The sequence below is a fragment of the Balearica regulorum genome, chromosome Z, assembly GCF_011004875.1.
Source record: "Balearica regulorum gibbericeps isolate bBalReg1 chromosome Z, bBalReg1.pri, whole genome shotgun sequence".
In the NCBI taxonomy this organism is placed as follows: domain Eukaryota; kingdom Metazoa; phylum Chordata; class Aves; order Gruiformes; family Gruidae; genus Balearica; species Balearica regulorum.
In genome coordinates, this window is record NC_046220.1 from 74586943 (window position 1) to 74613012 (window position 26070).

Below are 26070 nucleotides of genomic sequence, written 5' to 3' on the forward strand. Positions count from 1 at the left end.
TAAGCACCACTTTTGGCTGTGCCTAAATTATCTGTGTTTATCCGGCTCTTAAGACTGTATTTAAAGCAAACGCGCTGTATGGTGTCCTTTGCTAATTTGCTGCAAAGCAGAAATATGATGGTCCTTTCACAGCTCTTTCACAGCAGACAGTCATTTCAACCCCATGTGGCTTTTTACACCATCAAAGATTTCACCAGCCCACCCTCATACTATTTATTCAGCAGCTAGTGTAGCACAGGTAAATTCAGTTTGAATATGTGAGTTTTCTCAACAGTGATAAGTGATTTTTCTCTTTTTGCATGAGAACTGCTGTGATCTTGAGAGTGTTTAGTATAGAAAATAAAATATTTCTGTGATTTTTGTGGTTGGGTGATAACGTTAGAAATCATAACCCAAAACAATTGCACATTGTACAGGGATAAACATTTCACAAAAAATGTCCTTCCTGTTTGTCCTAGCTCTGCATTTATTTAAACCAGTTAGCTTATTTTAGCAAGTGGAACTGATTTTTTCAGATGAGTGACTCTGTCATCCTGAAAACTTAAATACATTCCTACTTGAAAAACAAACTTGCTCGCTGACATTTAAAACTTAATATCTCATGAAAGGACTGGGTTTTTTTGGTTACTAGGGGCTTATCTGCAATTAAAATGTCCCAACAGTTGCATAATGCTAACTTAAAATGCAAGCATTCATCACAACTATATAACAGGTTATCGTCAGACTACCAATGGAGTCCTTAGAAAAATCTATTTAAAATAAGCGTGTTTTAATTTCTGTGTGTGTTCAGCTGATGAGAATGACCTCTTTAATATGTCTCGTGTTTCACCACTGCAACTAGCAGTGCTATTCCTGAACAGTTTTGTAACTCAGCACGTGAATGACCACATAGTTTGTTAGAAGGCAGGAAAACCTAAAAATGTAGAATGGTTAATTTTTAAATGACAGCTATACCTTTTACAGTTAAGGTCTCTTCAGTATTCAAGCAATGATAATATAGTGCTGTGTGCTAGAGAACCTTTGCATTGATCATTTATCTGGAGTGAGAGATGTATTATGGGGAGGTGGATTTCACCTCAATTGTGCGAGCACATTAATGCATTTTCTGATTCTGTCCTTTTTCTTGATAGGTGGCCTGGAGCTCTTTAGAGCTAAATTACCTACCTGAACAGTGTGTATGTAAAGTATACATAAAGGGAAAAAATTCCCTAAATGATTTTTCTGTAGATAGTTCACTCCTGGTACAAAACAGTGCTGCTTCTTAGTTACATCAATTGCACTCCTTTGAGACCAATATTAAAAGGTAATACAGGAACCAAAACCACAGAGGGTAAAATGGCTGGTACGAACTTGCAGAAGGAATCAGGGAGCGCATTGGATAGAGCCAGGAATAAATTCCACACAGGTTTGCAGGGGGAAATTCCGGTTCCGGAGGTGCTCCCTGTTCCTGGAGCTGGGCAGTTTTCAGCTCATCCCCCTCCTGCTTTGGCCAAGGCTCTTGGAGGTCTGGGCGGGGGTCTAAGACCCAGTGGTGTCAGGCCATGGGTTTGGTCCAAAATTCATGCAAATCAGTGACCATAAGAGCCTGTTATGGTCTGTGAGCTGACTGTGGACAAAGCTCTAAATCTGCTGAAGTGGCGATTCTCATGTCTGTGTTTAATGGAAGGAGCAGGTTTTGGCTGTATCTTGAAAGTTTTCTGCCTTGCCTGTTGGCAGCAGGCAGTAGAGTTTTCTAGATAATCATAGGAGAGGGTTGCAAGCAATAAATAAACAAAGAACAGGCAGCCCTCACAAGTAGAGTGGAAGGGTTCCTTTGTGCCCTCGTATCTTGGTTGTCACTGTGCCCCATCATGTTTTAGCTGGTGTTTCACAGCACAGCTCCCCTGCAGCCTGGGACTGAATAGGTTTCTGCTTCAATTCACCATCGACACAAAAGAGCAACTTGTGACTGCTCTAGCCAGATGACAGTGAGTAAATCTACCAGTTTTTCAAGAATTGGGTATTAAGAAAAATAAGGAAGAGAGCATGAAGAAAGAGGAGATACAAAAGCAGAGGAGCTGGCTGTGTGGGTTTCTTTTCCTAGCAAGAAAATAACCTTCACTGACAAAATCCCTTGATTACCTGAAATTGGCAGCCTTTTTTTAAGTACTTTTTTAAAGTAAATCCCAGGCATTGGTTGTTAATTTCTTATTTTCTTTCTATTAATTTATCTTACTTCAGCAGACCTCAGTGGAACAAAAGGCTGGCTGCTGGTCCACATCTGTCTTTGAAGCAGATAGGAGTTTGTCACTGGTGGTATTTCAGTCCCGCTGGTGTAAGCATCCTCTTGTCTGCATGGAGTGAAGGTAGCGATGGTATGGCATGCCTGGGGTGCACATCAGCTCGTGTACCAGCTGGTCAGATGCATGGCTGAATGGCGCAGGCAGGCAAAGGCACGGTCTTGCTCTGAAGGAGAAGGGCATAGCTGTGGCAGAGCGTCATCGTGTCCAGATCAAACAGAAAGTGCAGTAAAAGCAGGGATTTTTCTCTACACCTTGTCTCTCAAATGGTGCTTGCAGGCTGTTTTGTGATGGAGGTGGGCAGCTGATGGGCTGTGATCGCTGCTTGCTTCCCAGACGTAATCATCGCCCTGTTTGTTGTACGTACGCCTTCTCTCCCGACTTGCACTTCAACTGCAGAGTCCTCTACACTGCGGCCACAGTGCCTGGTGTGCAGAGTGCTTAGGTGGAAGTGCTCGTCTCCGTCTCCTCTGCGCTCAGCATTACTGCTGTACCAATAAATACCGGCGAGGAGATGGAGACAAGCAGGCAGCCTTGTTGGAAAAAAGCGTCAAAGTTAAAGGGAATTTTTAAGGTATAATTTTAAAGCAGAGTATAAGCCTCAGTTTGCAGAATTCACATAATAAAATCGCATGCTCCCCTGTAAGAAAAGTCTCATATGAGTTTCCAAATATGCACTGTCTCCCTGTGAAAAGTGAAATTGATGCTACAGTATTTGAATAAATCTCTATTAAACATGCACAAGGTTTTATTGTTATATGACATATCCTCACATGGGGGAATGCTCATCCTCTTTTTCTATGGAGAGATGTGGGTTGCCCCAAATAACGAATGAGAGTTGGGACAGTTATCTGTCCAAGTCCTGAGCTCTGGCCTCATGCGTTCTTGAGCAGGTGCCAGCTTATGTATTTATGTATTTATAGAGAGTTGATATCAGTGAATACAGTGAGAGGCTGTCCTTGGCCACAGCTGTGTTGCCCAGAATTTGGCGTAATGCCATATGTTCTTTTTCAGTTGTGAATTAAATACTGAGGAAATGGCCTTCTCTGGAGAAGGCATGTGTTTCTATTATTTTTCTCTTTCCCTTCCTGTTTCTTTGAACCACTAAGGTCCAACTCCATTAGGGAAACTGGTTGCCCAAGCGAACAGGCTGTATTTTTAGTATTAAGCATCTAAACATACAGCTTTGATTAACTGTTTTACAGCTTTTTTCCTCCTTTCCAGTTGCTGGTCTGGTTTCACAGTGATGTGACCTCTATGGGAACAGGTCGGGTCACGTATCCATGTCTGTAGGCACCCCAAGATACGCTGTTTATGGCAGCTAGCTATGGGTGAATCCTGTGATTTTGCCTCTATTTTACTTTGGAGTCTGTGAAATTTCAGTTCAGCTTTGTGGGAGTAGCTGTTATCGATAGGTGAGATTTAGGAACTCTGTGAGTTTCTGTTGCATAGTGGCATTAAGAAATCACGTGAGGATTTGAGGAGCTGGACAGTGTGTTAATGAGAGGTGCACAATCATGTTATGATGGTAACATGCAGAATGGTATGCAGTAGTGTTAGTGGCAGTAGGGCTAATAAATTACTGCAAAGCTGAAACTGGATTACTGGTTGGTTTGAAATGCACTTAGCATATTTGCAGGTAATGTTCAGATGTGAGGATGTTCTTCCCTCTGCTTCAAATTCTCAGTCCACATCTCACTTCTATCCAGAGTTGATGGAAATGATTCCAGTGATTCTCAACCTACATCTCACTTCTATCAACTCATTGAGTTTATGCAAACTGAAAATTGAACAGAAGATCAATTTGTATCAATCAGTTTATCTTTTTTTTTAAAAAAGGAAAATTCTTAAAACTGAATCATCTGTATTTGCCTACTGTCTACTGTAAAGGGATCATCAGCACCTTATTTTGGGTTTGTGCGGCTCAGACCAAGAACATAGTCACTCATCTGAGGGCCCCTGGGCATCCCAGGACATAAAGGAGTACTTGTAACAACCACAACAGCAGTGGCAATGTCTGGAATGGGAGCGTGTGGCAGAAGCAAATGGTATCAAAGAGAAAAGCCCCTGCTCCAAAACTAAGTGAAAAGTGTATTGCTGGTTAGAGAGTCAATTGACAGAAGACAGCCAAGGATATGTGTCCAGAAATGCATGTAAAAAAGTTAGCTATGTCAGGGTTTCTTGGAAAAACTCATAAAGGAAGGACTGTTAATTATAACTGGCTTGGTGAGGAAGGATTCAAAAAACAGAACTGACAGTTAATTTACAACTGCTTAGAAAAAGACTGAAAAAGATACATTGAAACAGAATATGACAGTAGGAAAACATCTACCTAAACTGTAAGATGTGTTGCCATGCCACAGAAGTCCATAGTCCCGAAGTAGATGAACCAACTTGGCATGAGATTGGTTTGAAGTACATCATAGCATACATGTATTTAAAGTTTAGTTGCTGTATTTGAACTTTGTTGCCATATTGTTACTCTGTCATGCTATATTTTTATAGTATAACACAGCATTGCTAAAATTTGTGAGGGTTCATTTATGCTAGATGTTAGATGAGCTTCATGTGATTGTAGCATCAAAATTCTGTACTTGACTGCTTAATGTTTCATCCTTGTGGACTAATCTGAAAGAGGGTGAAATATCAGTGGACCTTCAGCGGGTGTTAGCTCACCTGAGCATCATGTCAAGTATGTATATTGGTAAGATTTTTGCAAAAAGTCTGAGTATGGCCTATGCAATCCCCCAGGGTCCTCACTGATTTTGGCTGGGACTACAGTTTGACAACTTGAAAATCACTGCAGATGTACTGGGAGGTAGATGCAGTGAGACCCAGTTTGGGGAACGTTAGATGTTTGCTTTTGCAGTTGAGAAAAAGTAACGATGATTCTCTCCACCTAGCACTGAAGTGGTATGAATTGCTCTAATTGCTGTGATTCAGAGCTGGGAAATTCCAGATGGAAGAGAATAAGCTTACTTAACAGTCAGTGGGCAGGATATGGAAAATTATGGACCCTGCATAGCTGTAGCTTGGCTGTCTTCCATGTCAGTAGTATTTTGCATTGCTGTGTATGCTGTTAACACCTTGGTATATATGAATAGTGTGGTCACGCTATAGCTGCTTGGGGAACTATAACTTTGAACTGTGTAAAATTTATACATGCGATTTCCATGGAGAGGTGGGGGTTTTTTCTGATTGAAGATGGTTAATTAGACTAGAAAAGTAGGAAAATAAAAGGTGCAAATGTATGGTTATCTCATCCAGCTATGCAGTTAGGTTTTTAGTTACATGGTACCTTGAATGGGATTGAAAGTAATATGGAAGGTATCTCAGCAGGGGAGTTTCAACGTATTTGTATTGCGGCCTCCAAAGATGTTCAGCAAACCTGGCAGCTTCTCTGCTGCCACTCACGTTGCTGATGGCATACGTTGGGGGGTGGCTCTGCTGTGCAGTGTGGGTCAGGGACAGCAACATTTTAGTAGATCTGATGTGCAAGTTATGATCACAACATTTGAAGCTCAGCTTGCACCTGTAATTAAAAAACTAGCATCAATCAAACCAGAAAATACTATATTCAGAAATTTCTGCTTTCTATTAGAGCTCAACTCAAAGACCTGTTAATTACCTACAAGATTAGTGGATCTTTAATAGCTTTTATAATCTGTTTAGTTTTGTCCTGAGGGTTGTCTAATATTTAACCACACATTATTAATTGCCAAGTCTTCAACCAACCTGTGAAGACATCTTCACATTTACTCTGGTTCTATTTGACACACTCATGGAACATATACTTCTTCTAGCCCTTTTTAACCCTTTTCCTGCAGCAAAGTAAGATTGAGGTTTTTGTAAGTATTATTTATTCTTACTGTCAGGTATTCTAAAATTCAACTAAACACAGGCTAAGAAGTGTGAAAATTTTGAGGAAAATTTGGTGTCAGTCTGTTTCATCATTTCTGATAGGTGGCTGTTTCATCACTTCTGATAGGACTTGATGTAGAACAGAAGCTATGTTAAAATAATAAAAAAAGAAGAAGAAGAAAGAAAATCCTTTATACCCATAAGGTATCATTAACAGAGTTAATATTGTCCGGAGAGGAACTCCTGGGACTATGTATGGCTTGGGGCACTGTTCTAATAAGTCAGGGTGATATCAGATGGAACAAATTTTGCACTCTTTACTCAGAGGATCTATTGTGGACAGTCACAGGCAACAGGGCTGAAAAATGAACCTGAGTGAGGCTTGGACATGTGGAAAATGGAATGAAGAAAGAGCAATCCCTTCAGAATGATCTGCAGCTGTTACTTCGCATTGTAATATTCCTCTCATCTCCAATATTTTCTCCTTTCTAGGTTAGAGCAGTCCTACACATTTTGCTACCTATTCTCTGTGTAGGATCGTGGCAACTTCTAAGTGATCGAGCAAGATGATACGCAGGAAAATTTTACGTCCTTCATGGCATATTGTATCCCCTTTCAAGAATTGGTGCTTGAACCTGTTCCTGGAATAATGTGAAAAGCAGCCAGTGTGCCCAACATATGGTTTGGCTGGGGAGTGTAGGTGTGGTCTCACCTGCAGACAGTAAATACTACTTTTTGAGAAGAAGATTTGAAATGGCATAAATTACCAGCAGTTTCACCTTCCCTAAAAATGTAAGATAAAATGCTGGGTTTTGTGTGTGAGGAACTGAGAGGTGGCACAGATGATCTTGTGATGATTTTGTAATGTGATTTTTCATATGTAGTGTCAGGGCTTTTGGCCAAGAGTCAAGGCAGAGGGGCTGTGGCAGTAATCTCCCAAACTGCCAAGTGAGTTTTGACAGGGCTTATCTGGCAAATCTGCAGTGTCTACAGGAGGGTTTTCAGGGTAGTGGCATGGGTAGATTTCGGATTGAGGAAATTAGCTGACAAAATGGATTTTGAAGGTTGCTGTGTTACACTGAGAGGTCTTTGCCATGGACAAAGGAAGTGAGAAATAGCTTTCCTTAAAACAGATGCCAGGCACAAGCTGTAAATCAGCCAGCAGGGAGGTAAAGTAACTAGAGAGACTCATTTGTCTCCTGAGAGAATGAGTGTCACATCAAGAAAGCCCATGTTTGATCATCCACAGGCCACTTGGACTCTAGCACTGGCACATAAAGTAGTTGTCGAGCTTTGTGGTTTCTTGGTTTGGGGTTTTTTTTTCAATTCTGAAAAATTAAACCCCCTGCTGGCAAAGCCTGTCCTAGTGTGCACTCTGTCCATCAGCCCTTGCTATTCCACCAAAAGCCTGACTTTCACCTCTTCTTTCATGCTTTCTCCTTAGATCAAAATAACTGCAACCGCCTTGTAGTCTTTGGCTGTCAGACTGAGCTGTCCTGCGCCTTCTGTGGCACTGAGGGGTCTTCCCCTAAACTGGTGGTGCATTTTCTTAATGAAACGTAGGTTGGAGTTATCTAGAAGTCCAATTTTAAATGCCACAGCAATGTAAACTTCTGTATTATCAGTAAATAATTCCAAAAGTCTCCTTACTGTTAGCAACTGGTTTAAGAGTGAAGGAATGTCTTGCATGTAATTGCATTACCAGGGGCTTGGTTAGTTAGGCTTAGCCAATAAACTATGTAATACTTTTTATCTATGGAGCAGTTATTTACTTAACTGGCTACATGTTTTTATCTTTTAACATTTTTAATGTCCAGCTGAAACTGTGAGAGTTCAAGTAGCACCTTATTTACCAACATTTTAAATTGATTAGATACACTGAAGTGGAAGATAAGCTAGTGTTTCTATCCAGGCAAGTGTTTGTAGAAGTAGGTTGTTCACTGGCATTGGCAATCAGAGACCCCATAATTTGTTACAGTCATGGATTACACCTTTGCTAGGATGTCAGGAGCTTTTCTGTTGTAATGAAACTGTGAGTGAATGGGAACATCTTTCTGGCAGCTTAAAAGATAATTAATTTTGAATTATTGTGCATCATGCCACTACTGAGATGTGAGTTGCTGCTTGCAGAAGAGGAATACCTGTGCTGCTCAAGCCATGTGTGTCTGCTTCTGCTGATGGGTCTCCATCTGAAGTCAGTTCATAAAGTAGTTGTTGCTTCCTCACTGAAGCACACCAGGCTCCTGTGAACAAGCCTGTAATGTTTCTGCAGCACTTTGCTTTTAACTGTTGTTGTTACTCACAGTGAGGTGAACCAAAAGCTGTAGCTTGCCTACATAGACTCATGGGAGGCAGAGCTGGTTAGCAGCAGTCTTATATTAGATTAGAAAGCAACATTTCATTCATTTCATGTCACTTACTGACAAAACTGTAAAGGACAGGAAACTGTTCTCCTGGCAGTTCCAGAGAATGCATTACTGTAGAGGGTAAGTAGTTTCCTCCATTGCTCATTTGCTAGTGGAGAGATGCTCAGCTGAACAAGGGCCAGAATGGAAGTGGTAATCATTAAACAAGCAAATCCACCAGTTGTGCTCTCCAAAAAAAATTATGGCAGAACATACTTCCCAATCCTGAGAGGTGCTAAGTTCTCTGTGCAGGGGGAGGAGGACATACTCAGTGGTGCTGTGGGATGAGGGTGATCAGCACCCTACAGAATCTCATGTGGTCAGCTGCAGAATTTGTGCATCTGGGCATGGGAACTGTGATCTGCAAATTTCTCCCCTATCTGCAGAGCTATTCAGACACAACATTAAAGTGTGATTTGAATGTTCAGAATAGCAGACAGTGGTTAACTGTCTTTAAAAATGGGTCAAAAGTTGCCATTTTCCCCATGGATTTTTTTGAGACACATTCCTTTGTGTTCCAGAAGTTGAGAAAATAATCCTCCAAATTAGTCATTTTGGTTAATTTGGAGATTCCCTCTAGTTAATCATCTCCATAGGGAAGAAACGTTTTTCATGTGTCAATTGCCATTGCTTTTTTTTTCTTTTTTTTTTTTTAGGTGAACATGTTTGTGGAAGGATTCCATGATGCTATTCTTCTTTATGCTCTAGCTTTACAGGAAGTCCTGAAGTTTGGTTTCAGTAAGAAAGATGGGGAAAAAATTGTTCAGCAAACACGGAACAGAACATATGAAGGTAAGAGTTAATATGGAATTCCAGCTTTCAGAGTCAAAAAAATTCAGAATTTTGTGTGCAGAATAAGGACCCATGCCTCTTCCTCTCTTAAATGTGAGGAAAATAACCATACAAAACCATATACATCTTTAAGACTGGCTTACATACCTCACCAGTGTGCCTTTTTTTTTGTACCAACCTTTTAGGTCTTACTCAGCTCAAAAAACTTGTAACAATTTAATGACCCTCACTGATGTTATAAAGAAATACCAATAATTTTCTCAGGCTCCTTCTTTGTTTTTGAAAAGATTACAGCAGCTCACTTATGTGCATCTATTAGCAATGAGATTGCCTCATTTTTTCCATTTGACTTTTTTATCTTAAAAGCCTGGGAATGGATAGAAGCAAGCAGGTGCCAGGGGTTTTTTTGTGTGTTTCTTGACAGGGCTCCTTTGAGCCCTGGAAGGATTTCCCCCAGCCTCCTTTCAGGAGCTGTGCATGTTATCTCAGAGCCAGCAGCTGAACAGCAGTGTGCCTTTCTGTGCCTAATCGTGTTCAAAAAACATGTAGACGTGGCACTTTGGGACATGGTTTAGTAGATATGATGGTGTTGGGTTCATGGTTGGACTTGATGATCTTGGAGGTCTTTTCCAACCTTAAGGATTCTATGATTCTATGATAATCCCACAGGTTGCAATTCTGCAGGGCAACTGTCGCTTATATGTCACCCTGCTGATGGAAAGTGATGCGAGTGCTTTTGCCAGGTAGGGATCGTAAGAAAGAAACCCAGGATTATTGGATTCATCTGTCATCTCTTAAAATAATCCCATCCATCTCTTATAATACTCCAGTCTTTTAGTGTAGGATTGGCAAGATTTCCTATGGAAATGCCTGAGAGAAGGAAACGTTTCCCATAGATAGATAAGAAGCGAATGATTAATTTGAATGTGTAAGAAAAACCTCAGTGGCCAGGTTCTGTGCTCTAAGAACACACTGGAAATAGTGGATGAAGGCAAGAAGGACAGCAGCTCCAAACCTCTTTTCTGTTCTCAAATTGTGGCCTGAACACAAGGCAAAAGGGTCCCCAGGGCAGCTTAAGGCAACACAGGAATTGCTTTAAATTATGCTAGTTGCAGTCATACCATAAGGAGCTCTGCACCAGCTGGAGATTGTGCTTGATGTCTCACTACCTCCCTTTGCATCCATGGCTTCCCAAAACACAGCTTTAACAGAGGGAATCTGGTGTCTAAGGATTTGCCTCACTGTTTGGTTATCCTGTGTATGAACAGATGCCCCTGCCTGTGTTTACTCCTCCTTCTCTGCTCCAGGAAGCCACCAGCTGGTGTGCTCATGCAAGTCTTGTATAGTACCATGTGCTCCGTGCAAGTTGCATGGTTGATTCTCACACCTTTCTTGTAAAACCAGCCAGGAGGAAAAAGGTGTTCTCTTTCACCAGTTGTGAAAACCAGTTTGTTGTTGCCGGTTGACCTGTCACAGCTATTCTGAAAAGGTAGCTGTCAAGTTGTGTTGTGAGGGTGCAGCTGAAAAGACTAAAATGCCATGTAAGTCATATGCTGTCTCCTCTCTGTGGCAGTACTTTGCTGTACATAATTTACAAGAATAAAACTGATTTTGAAAGAGGCCTTTATCTTGAAGTCTTGCATGCCAGTCGTCCTTTTAGGAAAATCACATCCCTTTATTCTGCCTGTAAGCCCCTCTCTGAGTGGATGCAGCATCACAGAGTACGGTCCATGCATACACCCACCAGACTCTACTGCAGGACTGAAGCTTTATAATTCATTTAAACTGTTGCAGACCTCAATGATGAGAACTCCAATTTCATTAATGACATTAATTTAACTGCTGTTCCAGTTAATGCCTCCTGTCAGATCAGGAATCCAAATTGCCACGTAGGCAAGGATGTTGCAGCTCTTTGTAGTGGCCTTTTCCAATGGTTTCACAGCCAAGTGGTTGTTATGCCCATTCTGTTTTCCTGCAGTAATCAAATTGGCAATTGTTTGTTTACTGTACTGTTACAATGAAACAGATGCTTGACAATAATCTTTTGATGACCACTACATGTTTGAAAATCACAGTGAGTTTAAACACTCCTGACATCACTAAACAGGAACAGAGTCAAGATAAATGGAGGTGTGTTTATCTGTTGCATGTTTACTATCATTAGGTATGTTAAGGGGAATTTATACTCTGGCTGAATATCTGACCTCTCTCTTCTGATTTACAGTCACTGTGAACTTGATTCTCTACTGCTTTGTGCCTGGTCTAGTCATGTAGTTGGTGTAACATAGGTGTATAATGATGCCTGTTTGACTTGCACTGGCGTAAGTGGCTATGTTTGGTGTCAGGCAGTGGAGGATGACATTGGAGAATTTCAGAGGTAGTAAAGCATTTCAGCAAAGTCTTACAATATCTTCATTGTAGTTAGTATTGTTTAAAACCTGTTTGACTTACACCACGAGAAGTTGGAGCCGTGCTTTTTGTACACAAGGGCATTCATTGAAAGAAGAGGTTCAGACTGAACACAAATGTTTGTTCACCATGACAGTTGGAACAAGTTGCCCCAGAGAGGTTTCTATCCTTGGAGTTTTTGAAGACCAGATAAAACCATGAGCATCCTCCTGTTCTGACCTCCTGGCTGACCCTGCTCTGAGTGGGAGGTTGGACTCGAGACCTCCTGAAGTTCCTTCACACATGAGTTATCCTATAAGTCTATGATTCGCAGTTTCCCTAAAGTTTCTTAGAACTTGTAAAGGAAGGAAGTGAGCTGGGGGGTCTGAAAATAAAAAGCAAACAGCACCATATGATGCAATTAATCCTATGTAAATGAATGCAGGACTTAATGCATATGTAGTGCACATGGCGCCCCTTGTCCTTGTCCCCTCCGGTATCCCATCAGATGGAAACAACACTGGACTGGCTGTGTGGGTGTACCAACCCCATCAGTCTGCATGGTGTAGGGCTATGCCCCTGCGTGCTCTGCAGCACATGAGCTGGACTCTCCTTGTTGAGGCATCGTTCGATATTTCAGTGTTAGTCTCTGTAAATAATTCACATTAAATATATTTGTGTTTTATTCTTGCATGCTGGCTTTTGGATTAGATTTTTCTCACATATTCCCCAAACAGTCTCACACATTTGATATTCAAAAAGGAGAAATGTTAAGAATTCAGGAATGCAGACACCGAGATGAAATTACAATTTCTTTTGGAATGCCAACAAAAATGCTGGGAGACTGATGAGATTTCCTGTCATATCGGTCTGTAAAAACCTGTCCACTGTTTTCTTGTTTTCCTTGGAAAGGCTCAATATTTTAACTAATTAATTTTCTAATTCCTCACATGCCATTCTTTAGGCATTGCAGGGCAGGTGTCCATTGATGCCAATGGAGACAGATATGGGGATTTTTCTGTGATTGGAATGACAGACCCAGAGGCAGGCACACAGGAGGTAAGGACACAAACACCATTGTGGCTGGCCACTGATTAGTTAGCCATTGTAATGTAATATCATATAATCTATTTACTTGTGGATGCCTGTTTATTTAATATACACATTAAAAGGGTATTGCTTAATTCTATCAATCTGGGCCCAAATCCTTTCTGTATAAAAATTATATTGAAGTAGTTATTATTGAAGTAGTTAACCTAAAATGTTTTTTAAACTTTCGTAGCTTGTTTTGTGTAACAGTGCATGTTTTTCTTCATGTGATGGTAGAGTCTTTAAAATCTAAAGGATGGAATATCACATGCTAGCTAAACACTGATAAATTTTGAATGTGAGAAATTATTGTTTAACTGAGTAAGGCCTTTTATTGATTGGTAAGAAGAAAGATTAACCTTACAGTAACAAGGATGCATGAGTTACCCTGATCTATAAACACAGTGAGTACGGGTATTTTAATCTTACCCAGTGGTCAGCCACACGCAGGAGTGGAGATCTTACCTCACCTTGATTATTAGGTAGTAAGATCTGAATACCTTGCTTTCAATGATTAAGAGATGTTTTAATCAGAGGTCCCCATATACACCATGTGAGTTATTCCACTGGATGCAGCAAGAGGGGAAGCAGCCAGACTGAAAAACAGTCTATGAGACATAGCACCAGCTGCATGACCGGGTTGAGTTTATTAATACATACATTGCCCAAACTCCAGCTGTAGCATACAGCTTCTGTTAGCTGCAGAGTCAGCATCAACCTAAACTTTGCTGGCCTCCCCTATTTCATCAAGCTCAAAAGTAAAGCAGCAGTAATCTGAGCTCGACATTTCTACATGCGGATTTGAATCTGATTATGTTATTCTTCTTGTCAGTGGTGTGGCAGAGACAGACTCAAGAAGCCTTTTAAAATGAATAAGGATGTCTAGTGTGTTTTGGTGTGCAAAAGTGACTGAAAAACTCCAGCAGTAAACTGCAGATACTCCCACCAGTAGGAGTAATCATCATTAGTTGAAGCTAGGAGTAGAAATTGGTTGGGATAACTTTGGTTTGAACAACTTGTATCTCTTCTGTTTGTTCAGTCCATTAGCTTTTTTATCTTATCAATTCAATCCCCCTCTCCTAGCCTTCCATTGCTTGTTCACTTGCAATTTTAAGTATCTTTTACTTCTTCAGTGTTACATTTCTCCATTTAACATGTTGCTTATTTTAATTTCCCTCTGCTTTGTTTATGATACATACAAATATACATGCTATTAACATATTTACATGGGATTACTTACTAGTGTCTGCTACGTTCATTTCTACCCTCATGCCTCACTCTAAAAGCATTGTTTCTTTGATGCATTGTTTTATTCATTGTGCTGATTTCTTCTATATCCTTACAAGAATGTTTTTTAGCTGAACTGAGCCAGATGAATGGGTGTTTGGGCAGAGCTGTTCTCAGGTCCATCCACGGAGTTTAAAGCTAGAAGAAAACATCAGATCACCTAGTCTGGCCTCTGCTGTACTACAGTTAGGCAGGTTTCTTACCCTTGCATGTGACTGAAGCTCACGTAGTAACAGATACTTGTTTTTCATTTGGAGACACTGAAGAACAAGCACTTGCTCCCTGGATGTTTATTCCACTGCTTAACCACTCTTTCTCTTTGAAAACCTATGTCCTACTTCTGATCTGAATCCGTCTGGTTGCCGTTCATAGCTATTTGTTGTTCTTAAGCCTTTCTGCATGCTTTCATATTTAGGAAGCCCCGCTGGTAGAGGACTCCCCCACTCCTGTTTGATAAATTAAACAATCTCTTAATGAACAGTCTGCTGCCTGCAAATGGTCTCTGAGGTTTTTTCCATCTACTTTTTGCAGTTTACTGAATTTGCTTTTATTTTTGAACAAAGGTTAAAAAAAAAATTTCTTCTAAGGATTTATCACCCAATTGCAAAACTAGGAGAGAAATTAGCTCCTTTATTAAGTGTGAAATCTACCTTAGTGTATCTAACCAAGGCAATTGCTATCTGTCTTTTAGCTCTTTCTCTTCAAAATGAAGTTTAGGTGAAAGATTTGAACAAGCTACCAGTGTCTTGAATTTTAAACCCAGAGTATTAATAGATGTTTCTTATCCATGGTCAGCCATATATATATATCTTTTGATATGCTTCTGCCATCGCTTCTGACTACTTCAGTGTCATGATATTTGGCCTTTATTGCTGTACATAGCTTTTTTTGGAACTATTTTGAGAGGAGTGACCTACTACTGTTAGCACAATTTAGTTGTGCAACTTTGCAGTAAGTTCAACTTATGTTATCTTGACTAAAGCCTGGGTTTACTCTTGAGGACAGGACTGAAACTCTAAAGTATCTTGATGAATTGGTCAAAGAGTAGTCCATGCAACAAGAATAATAAGCATGAAAGGCCCTTTCTGTGTAAATATCAACAACTGCAGAAATAGAAGGTGGAGAACAACAGGGTCTGTTGTAGTTCTCGAGAAGATTTGAAGATTTTAGCTGAATGTGATCCTTGCAAAATAGAAAAGTCCAGTGTGGAGTATGTAGTTGGGACCCTCAGCACACAAGGTACTTGAAATGGTCCTTTCACTTAGCTGGGTGACAGTCCTGAGCACTCAACCCACCATCAAGCACTGAAGAAAGCCCAGGGAGAGCAGGAGAAATATTCAGAGGGTTAAAAAAACTTGTATGAACTGGGTTTATATAGAAGAGAAGCCTCAGGGCAGACCAGATAAAAGCCTGTGAAGATGTCAGGGGATGTTTCAGAAAGGAAGAGTCTCTGCATCCACTGGCAGTTGGATAAGTAGTGATGGATAATTGCAACAAGGGAGAAGATACAGGTTATGTGTTAGGGAAAACCACTGACAGGAGCGTTGGCTAAGTTCCAGAATAACTGCCTACAGGAATTGTCAAGTCTCCATCTTTGGAGGCTTTTAAGAATGCGTTAGATAAAGATCTGTCAGGAATGCTTTTGTTCAGCCGATCCTGCCCTGGGGCAGGGCATGCACTGCATAACCTCCCGCAGACCCCCACAGCCCTATTCTCAGTGATTCAACATCCTACCACAGGAGTCCAAGTAAGTGATGCCTCTCTCCTGTTTGTTTTACTTTCCTAAGTTGATAGCAAAATCTTTTCATTCCTTTCTTTTTTTTGCATAGGTGATTGGGGACTACTACGGAAAGCAGGGGCGTTTTGAAATTCGATCAAATGTGAAATATCCTTGGAATCACGGCAGGCTGCGACTAGATGAAAGCCGAGTTTCAGAGCACACAAACAATACACCGTGTAAATCATGTAAGTTTAGTGACTTAATGCTTCTGCCCAGGCTATCAGAGAGAGGAGTCCATGTGGTGATGCAATGTAACAGGCCATGTTAAAGTGCTTAGTACAGTTGTCCAACTGAGAGATCGTGACTATGTCTCTCTGCTGACTGTTTGGGAAGTTAATGTCTGGCAGCTCTGGGTAGTACGTGGTCTGAATCATTTTCCTGAACTGAAACATGACAGTAATCATGATGCACAGCTCAGAGCCCTGGAGGGTTTAGGACTTTCCAGGGGCTAAAAGGTAAAATCTCTTTCAGCCAGAAAGAAGGATATAACTGAAACCCCAAACAGAGAATATTGATAATCAGCCCCTGACGTGGCCAGTGCTGATGGGAGCAGCGTTCTCCCAGCGCAGAATGATTTTCAGTGCTATGAGAAGGCACTGCCAGCAGGCTGGTAGGCTGAGAAGAAGTGAATTCAGTTGAATGGGGCAACACCTGTGAATCCAGAAGGCTGGGACTACCCTCCTCAGAGAAGGCATCCTTGTTGTCCAGCATACTGACTTTGCAGACCATGTTGTAGTGACCACAACATTGCAAGGAGAAAAGGGTAGGAAGATTACGGGTGCCTCAGTGGCAAAGGTGGTCTTAGCTTTTCACAGGAAACAAATTCCTAGTCCTGCAGTGAAAAAGCTATCTGCAGCCTGATAATTCTTCAATCCCTGAAAAACCTGTGTGTACACACATTCTGTAGAGGCTGTTTCCAGGCCATATCCTCTATGATCAGCATGGTGTAGCTATGTGCCTTCTTCCTTCCACACATCCTGATGTACAGACAAAATACCCTCAAAGGGTCAAGGATAAATGAAGAGGAGGGAGCAGTTTAATTTCCTTAATATTTCTGTTCCTTTCCACAAACTCAGGTAGGCATGGAAAAGGGAGCAGGCTGCACCCACATGAAAATGCTATTGATCTTAGCTGCTCTGCACTTTGCAGAGTGACAGTCCCTATTGGGGCTCCTCCGCAGCCACTGTGTCCCTGTTCTGCCTCTGTGGAGATTAGGAGCAAGGTGAAGCTCATACAGCTTCAACTTGAAACAGCATAAGTTCAGAAAAAGAGAAAAATTGAGGAGCTGTTGGATGATCATGCAATCATGTTAATAAAACTGGATGGTAGTGGATTATAATGCTAAACCAGGTGAAAGGAATTTGTTTCTGTTATGATGTCTCAGGGCATTTTCAGTGCTGATTCCTATTTTGTGGGTCATTGTGATCTCAGCCTGTGTTATGATTCAGACCAAGCTGTCCAGACGAGTTTCTTAATAACATTGCTATGTATCACATCTCCAGAATTGTATCTTCGTCTGACACTGATCTTGGGGGCTTGTTTAGCCCCAAGGACAGCAAGGACAAAAGATAAACATGCAGAATCTGAAACTAAGGAAGAGGTTCCCATGGAGTCTAGAGCTTTGAAAGGCTTTAGTTATTATCTGATGTTGGTCACTCATTTTCTAGTTGTGTGTATTTTCCAATATGTGAATGCAAATAGTTCTCAATATGAACCCTGATTGTTTCTTTTCCCCTTTTCAAGCAGGTGGTCTAGGAGAATCAGCAGTTGCAGGAATAGTTGTGGGCGCCTTGCTTGGAGCAGGATTACTAATGGCTTTTTACTTTTTCAGGTTAGTGCCATTCATTGAAAGTTCTGTAAACTCTTTACTCATCATCCAAACCTCTCAGCTCCTGGCAGCCCATCCTTGATGGCAGGCAAAGATGCACCATAGTCATCTGTGGTAACATTCTCATCAAAGATAGTGAACACACTTGGATTATTGTCCTTTTGTATATATCCAAATCATTTTATTGACTCAGAGCCTCATCCTGTAACCACTTACATCTCTGAGTAACTTTACTCATGGAAGTAATTGCAGTGAGTTCCAGTCATTTATGGTTGCCTTAGTAAAGTGCCCTGACCTTGAAAGCTTGCTTTGTTTGGTACTCCTTGCCAGCACAATTGTGCAGGCTGTGATCGTGCAAGAGATTTATGTCACTTGCCTGGTACCAGGCTTAGTTTTTGAGCTTTGAGTGGAATTGTACTGGAAGCTGGAAGAGATTTCTATTTTGGTATAAGAGTATTTGGATTTGGATTTCAAAGCTGTGCATTTAATTTAATAAGCTGAGGTCGGTGTAGGGTGATCAGTGTTTTATTCTTGTTTAAGTAAAATAATTCTTACACTGCTAATCAGCAAATCTAAAGTCTTGAGAGTTGATCCTATATTGACAGAATAATCTGTCATGTTCAGCATCTTATATATACTATAATTTATCCTCTTTTGCTATGGAAAAGGCAGATAGGAGAGTCAAATTAACGCCTGCATATATGAATCAAATAATTCTATCCAATAAAATATCTGTTCATAAAAAAAGATTAACAAAATGAAACAAACAAAAAATTGCTTCAATTCACCAGCACACTTTCAGGGTTTCAAAAGATCCTGGAACCAGGATTATTCATCAGGTGCTTAAAACTGAAATTCTGCAGGGTGATTTTATTCTCATATGTGTTTGGTGCTTAGATAATACATTGTTTGGGTTTGAGACAAGAAAAGTTAGCTGGGACTGATTACAGCCTGCCTTTAAAAGAAAAAGAAAATACAAGACAGTCTTTATATTGTATGTCATCCGAGGTTCTTGCATCTTCTATACATTCTGAATCTGAGACGATAATTCTTAGGTGTGTTTTTTAGCATTGCTGATGTTGGGAGGGAACTGGTACGTGAGGATAAGAAATGAGGCAAAAGACATCCTGAGCTGGTATAAAACTATGCAAAGCAACATTGTAGGAACAGGACTTAAACTCTTAGTCATCTGACACAAAGATTGGGATTAGAAATCCATGTGAGCAAAGGTGAGTGTCTGTAAAAGGAGATGTACACATGTAAGCTCAACACTCAGCCTTTGCATTTATGGTCAGAGGGGAGAAATAAGCACTTTTTTCGGTCCAGTTCATGTCATCCTCTTGTAAAAGCTAAAACAGTTCAGAACAATGCCTCTTAAAATGCCTATTTCTCTCTGTTGACTGAAGGAAGCTGCTGTCTGATGAATCTGCACGTTGGAGACATCTAAAGACACATGGTTGAATTTCACCCTGGAGATGTGATTGCACTCACTCAAAGCAGAAATAGGGACAACCCTTTAATTCCACCATTAGAATAAACATATGAAACATACCAAGATGTATGGATCAGTTTTCAGAAAATGTAAGGCTAGCAATTGTGTGCCTGGAAGTAATTTGTACCTGCAGCTTCTGTACCTTTCAAACTGTATATGTACCTTCTGAGTGCATCTCATTTGGATCCATAGTTGCCACAAATGAGCATGCAAACACGGTTTTGAATGTGTATGCAAACTGTTAAAAGATCTGGGTAGTTTGAAAGGATTTAAACTCAAAGAGCTACATTTCTTAAATGTGGACCTGTCCTTGTGCATGGGCTACTACTGTGCATGCTCTGACTTTTGGAAGGATCTGACTTGAAAATACATAAATGAAGTAAAGAACATAGGTTTTTCAAGTTACTGATACAGACATAAGTGTGTAGGGAATCTTTTCAGAATTTGTAAGTTCACGAAGTCATAGAATGGTTTGGGTTGGAAGCGACTTTAAAGATCGCCTAGTGCCAACCCCCCTGCCATGGGCAGGGACACCCTCCACTAGACCATGTTGCCCAAAGCCCCATCCAACCTGGCCTTGAACACTTCCAGGGATGGGGCATCCACAGCTTCTCTGGGCAACCTGTGCCAGTGCCTCACCACTCTAACAGTAAAGAATTTCTTCCTAACATATATAATCTAAATCTACCCTCCTTCAGCTTAAAGCCATTCCCCCTTGTTCTATCACTCCATGCCCTTGTAAACAGTCCTTCTCCAGCTTCCTGTAGGCCTCTTCAGGTATTGGAAGGCTGATAGAAGGTTCCTACTTTGTATTGAACCATGTTACCCAAATTAAAGCCTTGGTGTTTTGAAAATTATTCTTCCACTGCTACATGTCTAGGTCTGACTCCTGATACATATGCAAATGGAGCAGAGCTTTCCTTGGCATGCCACCTTTTTGTCATGCGTCCGCACAAACAGTACTGTATGCACACGGGACTGGACTAATGCCCTTCTGAGAAACTGTTCTTGAAACTGAGTAGAACCATAAATGCGTAAAATATAAATGTGAATTGTATGATTTTGGGGGGAGATTTGGGTACTAAAGGGGAAACTGAAAGGCAGTCAGAGGGCTTGTTTAAAATAACAGAATTCTTCAAAAGGCCCTAGAGGAAGACACACAGGAAAAACTGTCTGATGCATGAGCAATTGTATTTCTTTCTAATCTATCCTCTACATCACTCTTCTTAATTTGTCATACTACCTCCTCCGAGATTACAAGCATAGTAGCTTTCTCAGAGGGAGATGGGGGAATTAGTTAGTTAATATATAGTTTCAGTGAGAAACACAACCGAATAAGGAGTGAGATCTGTTGTGTGAACTCTACAGAAAGTGCTCCCCCTCCCCCCCTGCCCCATATACTGGAAAGAAATTTGGCTTTGATCAATATAAAGCAGTGATGTGACACAGTTCACATGACACTTCATAAAAACTTCCTAATCACTTAGATCAGAAATTTTCAAAGAAGCAAACGTCTGTGTCTTGGTGCTTTGAGGCTGTCATGTAGAAATTAACAGGCATTCTTGAGCCTGGGTAAAATGTTTCAAGGCAAACTACTTTAATCTTTGACCAGGGTTTCACATTCTGCCACATTTCATTTTTCAACTGGCACCCAGCTGTCCCCTACAGGCATTCTTTATAAGGGAAGTCCTGTTATCCTATAGCTGGAGAAGGATTTCTCACTCTGTTCCTCTCCTTTCATGCAGAAAGAAATACAGAATAACTATTGAGAGACGAACTCGACAGGAGGACTGTAACATGGGGAAACATCGGCAGTTACGTGAAGACTCCATTAGATCTCATTTTTCTGCTGCATAAAGAACAAGAAGAAAAAGAATCCCATTATTCCCGGGGAAAAAAAGAATTAGGGAAAAGGACACAACCAAAGACATCAGTGTAAAAAGAAGAGGCTCTTGAAGAAGTCACTCTTTTAAGCAGTAATTTTGTCTTAATTTCTTTCAGAAGCTCAGGAATGATTTACTAATCACATTATGCCGCATGGCTTTTCATCTCATGAAAAAAGAAAATGATGCAGTTTGATGTTATAGGATGTACTTAATATGTAAAGACAGTATTTCTTAACGCATATATTAAGGGCAGCAGATCTGGGTTTAGTTGATGGGGAATGCCTCATTCTGTTCCTTTTTTTTTTTTTTTTTTTTTTTTTAAGCTCCTACCACCTCCTTCATTAATTTCATGTCACCCATGGGTATCAACTATGGTTTCACGGGCACAGGTGCTGGTTGCTGTCAAAAGGAAAAAAAGGGGTTCGTTTGGGGTATGATCCTACATCACTGAATCATTGCCATTGATTACAGGGGATACAAGATTGGGCATATGGAGCTTAGTTCTGGGAGGGAGCTGGCACTTGGGTGTATCTCCACTTGGGTGTAATTAACTCCACTGGGAAAGTCAGGCAGGTGGAAACACACACAAACTGTTCTTTCCTTGTTTGTGTCCTATCACAATGAAAAGCACTGATTTTCCCTCTTAGGTGCTGGGAGTTAGGAAAAACTCCAGTGAATGATGAGGAGTTTCACTGGTGTGAAATAGAGAGAAGACAATCAGGCCTCTGGAGAGGACTGGCTAATTCCTCAATCTTACATGTGTTTTGTCATGCTCTTTTCTCTCCACTGCCATGACTTTTCAGAGAGGCAAATACAGTCCATGTAGAGCCTGCTCCTGTTCCCAGTGAAGTCGATGGCAAAATCCCATTAACTTCAGTGAGCACAGGACTGCATCCAAAATTGTAAATATGAAAGTGTTTGTATAGCTGAGGCAATTCAAAAGGGGATCTTTTTTGTGTAAAAATAACATTCCATGCTACCATTTTATTTTTAGGATATTTTTTATCTTGTATTTTTCTATTAAAGTATCTATTTTTGCTTTGGTAGGATTAAAAATTAGGGAGAGGATGTTTTGAGGACATATTTTTTATGATAGAAGTAACATGCAGGGAAAGTCAACAGCTGTAAATACATTTTAGAACCAGTATTTACGGGAGGAGAATTGACTTTATGGATAGTAACAGACTTTATGGATAGACTTTTTGCCCCACTTTCTTCTCCAGGCATGTGCAACATTAAAACAGTTATTTAAACAATATCAATGCAGTTATTGAATTGTCTATGTGATGATGGCCCAGATCCTGAAAATAATGAATTTTTCACATGTTAAATAGTCCTACATTAGTCAGTGAGACTAACTAGTCATGTGTGTATAATTAAACACACAAAGAACTACCTTCAGGAATCGGGGTGGTAAAACACTACTCCAGGGCTGACTTTAATCCTGCTGCCATCAGTATCCCTGGAACTTTTGCCATTGACCTTACCAGGAGCAAAACTGAATCTGTGATGAATTAGCTACTGACAGGTCATTTTATACTAGACAAAAAGGAAAACAGTATGCGTTATAAATGTGGTGAACAAGACCCATAAAAATATTGTCTGGGAAACCCCAGCTATGACTATGGTTCTAGCGTGTGAAATCTTTTGGTTTATCCTATTCTGATTTCATAAACAGAACTTTCTGGTCTCAGCAGTCATAGTCAGACTTGAAAGTTAATCTAAAAACTGGCACTGAAGCCTGTGTTCTGCAAAGCTTCTAGGCCCTGAGAAGCCAGAGCGCCAATTCAGAGAAACCATTTTGGGATAGCTGGAAGTGAATGAAGAGCAAAAGCTGGCTCTGTCTTCTTTCTGCTGCCTTTTATTTGTTGATGGGGAAACAGCCCATGGAGTATTTCCTTGGACTTTTTTTTTTCTTATGTCTCAATTGTCTCTTAGCATATGCAGGGGTTCATCTGCCCTTGTGAAATGTCCAATGTCCCAGGCAGCCAGAGGGGAGGGCTTCCTGACTGTCAGGGCAGCTCCAGTTTAGGTGGTGGCTGTAGACCAGGTAGATTTGGTGTCTTCAGGACTCACTGTAACAGCTGTAGTTCACACAGTAGATTTCCATCATCTTGTTTCCCAGTCTGGGCCTGTATGACTTCTGCAAAGGTGCCTTTGCCAAAGTAACACTGCAGTCAATGGACTGTTTTTGGAAGTAGCCTCCTTATCTCATGGGCACCAGAGAAGAATGCAGACTAGAGCAGCACTCATACTGCTGTGGAGTTGGGGAGAAAAACCACTTCCTGATTAGTTTTTGAAATTTTTTCAAGCAGTTGAGTTTGTCTAGCCCCTGGGCATGCTTAAGGTTTGGGGTTTTTTAACTAATTTCCAAGGGAGTTTTGATACTTCTTGTTTTGCAAATTGTTTCAGTATTTTTACTCCATTTGACTACTTTGCCACAGAAAAAAGGAAGGAAAAATTTTTAAATATGTAGAGAAAAGAGGTTATGATTTGAAGCATAAACTTTTTAAAATCATGTTTGTATGACTTGCCTTGCAGTGTGAACTAGTACTCAAACAGTCACTAGTTAGGGAGCAAGACAGTAGTGTAGATCTGCATTTTTCTTATGCCATGCACGGTCAGGTCAGACTAGAAGATCTGAGCCAGGAGATCTGGCTGGGACAATAAATTGTTAAGACAGCTTTTTTATTGTGTCATCTTACTATAACTAAACATATTTTTTAAAAAAGTATAGTGAAAGGTCAGTTTTTAATTAAAAAGATAATAATTCTGATCCCCCATTTTATGTAGGGATTTTAATCACGACCTCAAGAAGTGTTTTTATTAGATGTCTGTTGGTGGGATGCTGATGAAGGCATAGCCACAACTTTACATTCCAGCACCTCCCAAGAAAGGTGAACCTTTCTTGCACATTAGAACATTTTAGGTCAATGGGCTTTAATCTTTCTAAATTGATGCACACCTACCTGTATGTTTTTCTCATGGAAGTGTGGAGATCATTTAAGACATTTCATGTAAGTAGATTCCTGTATAGCATAAATAAACTTACTCTTCTTAGCTGCCTTTCACAAGCCTCTGCTAATAGTTCCCAGGTCTTCTATGGACCATAGATCAAAAACTGCCTTGAGTTTAGATTGTTCAGCAAAGAGATTCTTTTCCAGCTAATGCACTTTTCCTTTCTGGTTCATCTGCATTAGCTCAATGCCACAATATTTAGGCTTCAGACTCTGTAAGGGAATGTGTAATCAAAATAATAATAATTGATTCTCAAAAGAGTTTTCAAAACCTACATTTTTGGCTTCAGCAAATTGCCCGTGTTACAAACATACGTCTGTTCTACAGAGCAGCACAAGGAGGGCCTTGACTCAGCTCAGTGCTTTAGAACACACTTCAAATAAGCTCAACTTCAGCTTCTAAGTGCTTTGCTCACTTGGGACCAAAGGGTATGATCCTGGCCATGGCTGAACTGAAGGGAATCTTGCTGTGTGCTTGAATTGGAGAAGGATTGGCCCCATAGGCCATATGGTTATTGCTAAATCTTATAGTTGTGCCTGTTAAATTGAAATTGAACTAGTGGCTTCATACTGTTTGTTCATCAAAGTTTGACAAATTCTGCTAATTTAGCATTTTTTTGAATTACCAAATATTGGTCAGCTTAATAGCTGATCCACTTCAGAATCCTCTTCTTGAGGGTTCTATGGACAAATTACCTGACTTCCATCCTCTTATCTTCAACACATAGACATCCATTGCAAGTTGACAAAGATGAAGCAAAACTTTGAATAGTACCTGTGATTTAGTATACTGAGACCCACAGCTTTAGAGTCAGATGCCCAGATGCTTTGTCCTGGGCCATTGGTAGATCTGGAAGTTTTGTTAATGGACATATTGTGTGTCCTCAGTTCTCTGTGACTGCCACCATCACCAGTTAATTACCAGTTCCTTCTGTGCTGTGCTTCAGTGAAGACCAAACCCAGCTATGATCTGAGAACATTCCATCATCACTAAAACTCTTCATTGAGAGTGCTGTGCACCTTGCAAGATTGTGGCCAGAATTCAGTTTATTAACGAGTTATATTCATTCACTTCTGAAAATAAATGTTATTGATCTGTTTTCAATTTGTTTTTAGAAATGCTTTATTGCATTATTGAAAGTATTTTGTTGTTTTTTAATGGAGAATTATTAAGGTGTAGCTAATACTTTGAAAACATTTGTGCTGGACAAAATAAGAGTTTGCTCCCTGACAGCATGTTTTACTGGGAGGTTGATCTCTGAGTCATTTTTTGACTAGGAGATGTGATCACACTCTCATTAAACTGACCAAAAAACCCTCTCGTTGATTCAGTGGAAGTAAACTCAGGCCCTCAGTGAAGTGTCTTCAGGCTTTAAAGTCAGCATCTTGAAGCAGTTCAGAGTGAATTTCTCACTTTGCAGTCAAACGGGCTGCATCAGCCTTAGCTGACCTTGGCTCCAGCACGATTTTCACCTCATGAATGCCATAATGCTCCTGGAAAGCCAAGAATAGACATCAAAGACAGGAAGCTAATAGTCCTGGTCATAAATTTCTTTGGCAATTCAGTCTACCTTTTCCGGAGCTCAAGACAGTTCCACATGCTTCACTACCCTCCTCTGTGCTTCAGAGTAGCCATGTAGCTGTTCTGTTTCTTTAACTAAAGCGGTTGAGGTTATTTTTCCTCATTTTCTCCCAGAGTAGAGTGAACACTCTTGAATTCCCCATTTTTTTCATGCTCTTTTCTCTAGCTTCAGAAGTACTTTGAAAAGAGACAGCCATTTTCCATTATTTAGTCAGAAATACTCCCTCTTCACAGAGAGGAAAATTACTTTTACATAATTTCAACTGTTGTTCGTTGCCACTGTGCTGCTCAGCTGCCATCACACTTCATGTTGGCCCATGGCCACACACCAGCCATTATCCGAGATCTAGACCCAGAACTGTCTGATGTTGCCTTTTAACCAAC

General features: G+C 40.5%; 1 protein-coding gene across 2 annotated transcripts in view; it reads left to right on the forward strand.

Annotated features, from left to right (window-relative positions):
* NPR3 (natriuretic peptide receptor 3) overlaps nucleotides 1-21790 on the forward strand; it is a 40461-nt gene extending 18671 nt beyond the window's left edge. The window contains exons 4-8 of one of the 2 annotated variants that reach the window (XM_075740824.1): nucleotides 9202-9337; nucleotides 12690-12784; nucleotides 15931-16066; nucleotides 17628-17712; nucleotides 20947-21074. In XM_075740824.1, coding sequence (XP_075596939.1) covers nucleotides 9202-9337; nucleotides 12690-12784; nucleotides 15931-16066; nucleotides 17628-17712; nucleotides 20947-21058 — 564 coding nt within the window. In that variant the 3' untranslated portion in view covers nucleotides 21059-21074. Of the gene's footprint in view, nucleotides 1-9201; nucleotides 9338-12689; nucleotides 12785-15930; nucleotides 16067-17624; nucleotides 17713-20946 lie in introns of both variants that reach the window. The other variant, XM_075740825.1, reaches the window with a different exon arrangement.
* Nucleotides 21791-26070: the final 4280 nt, after the last annotated feature.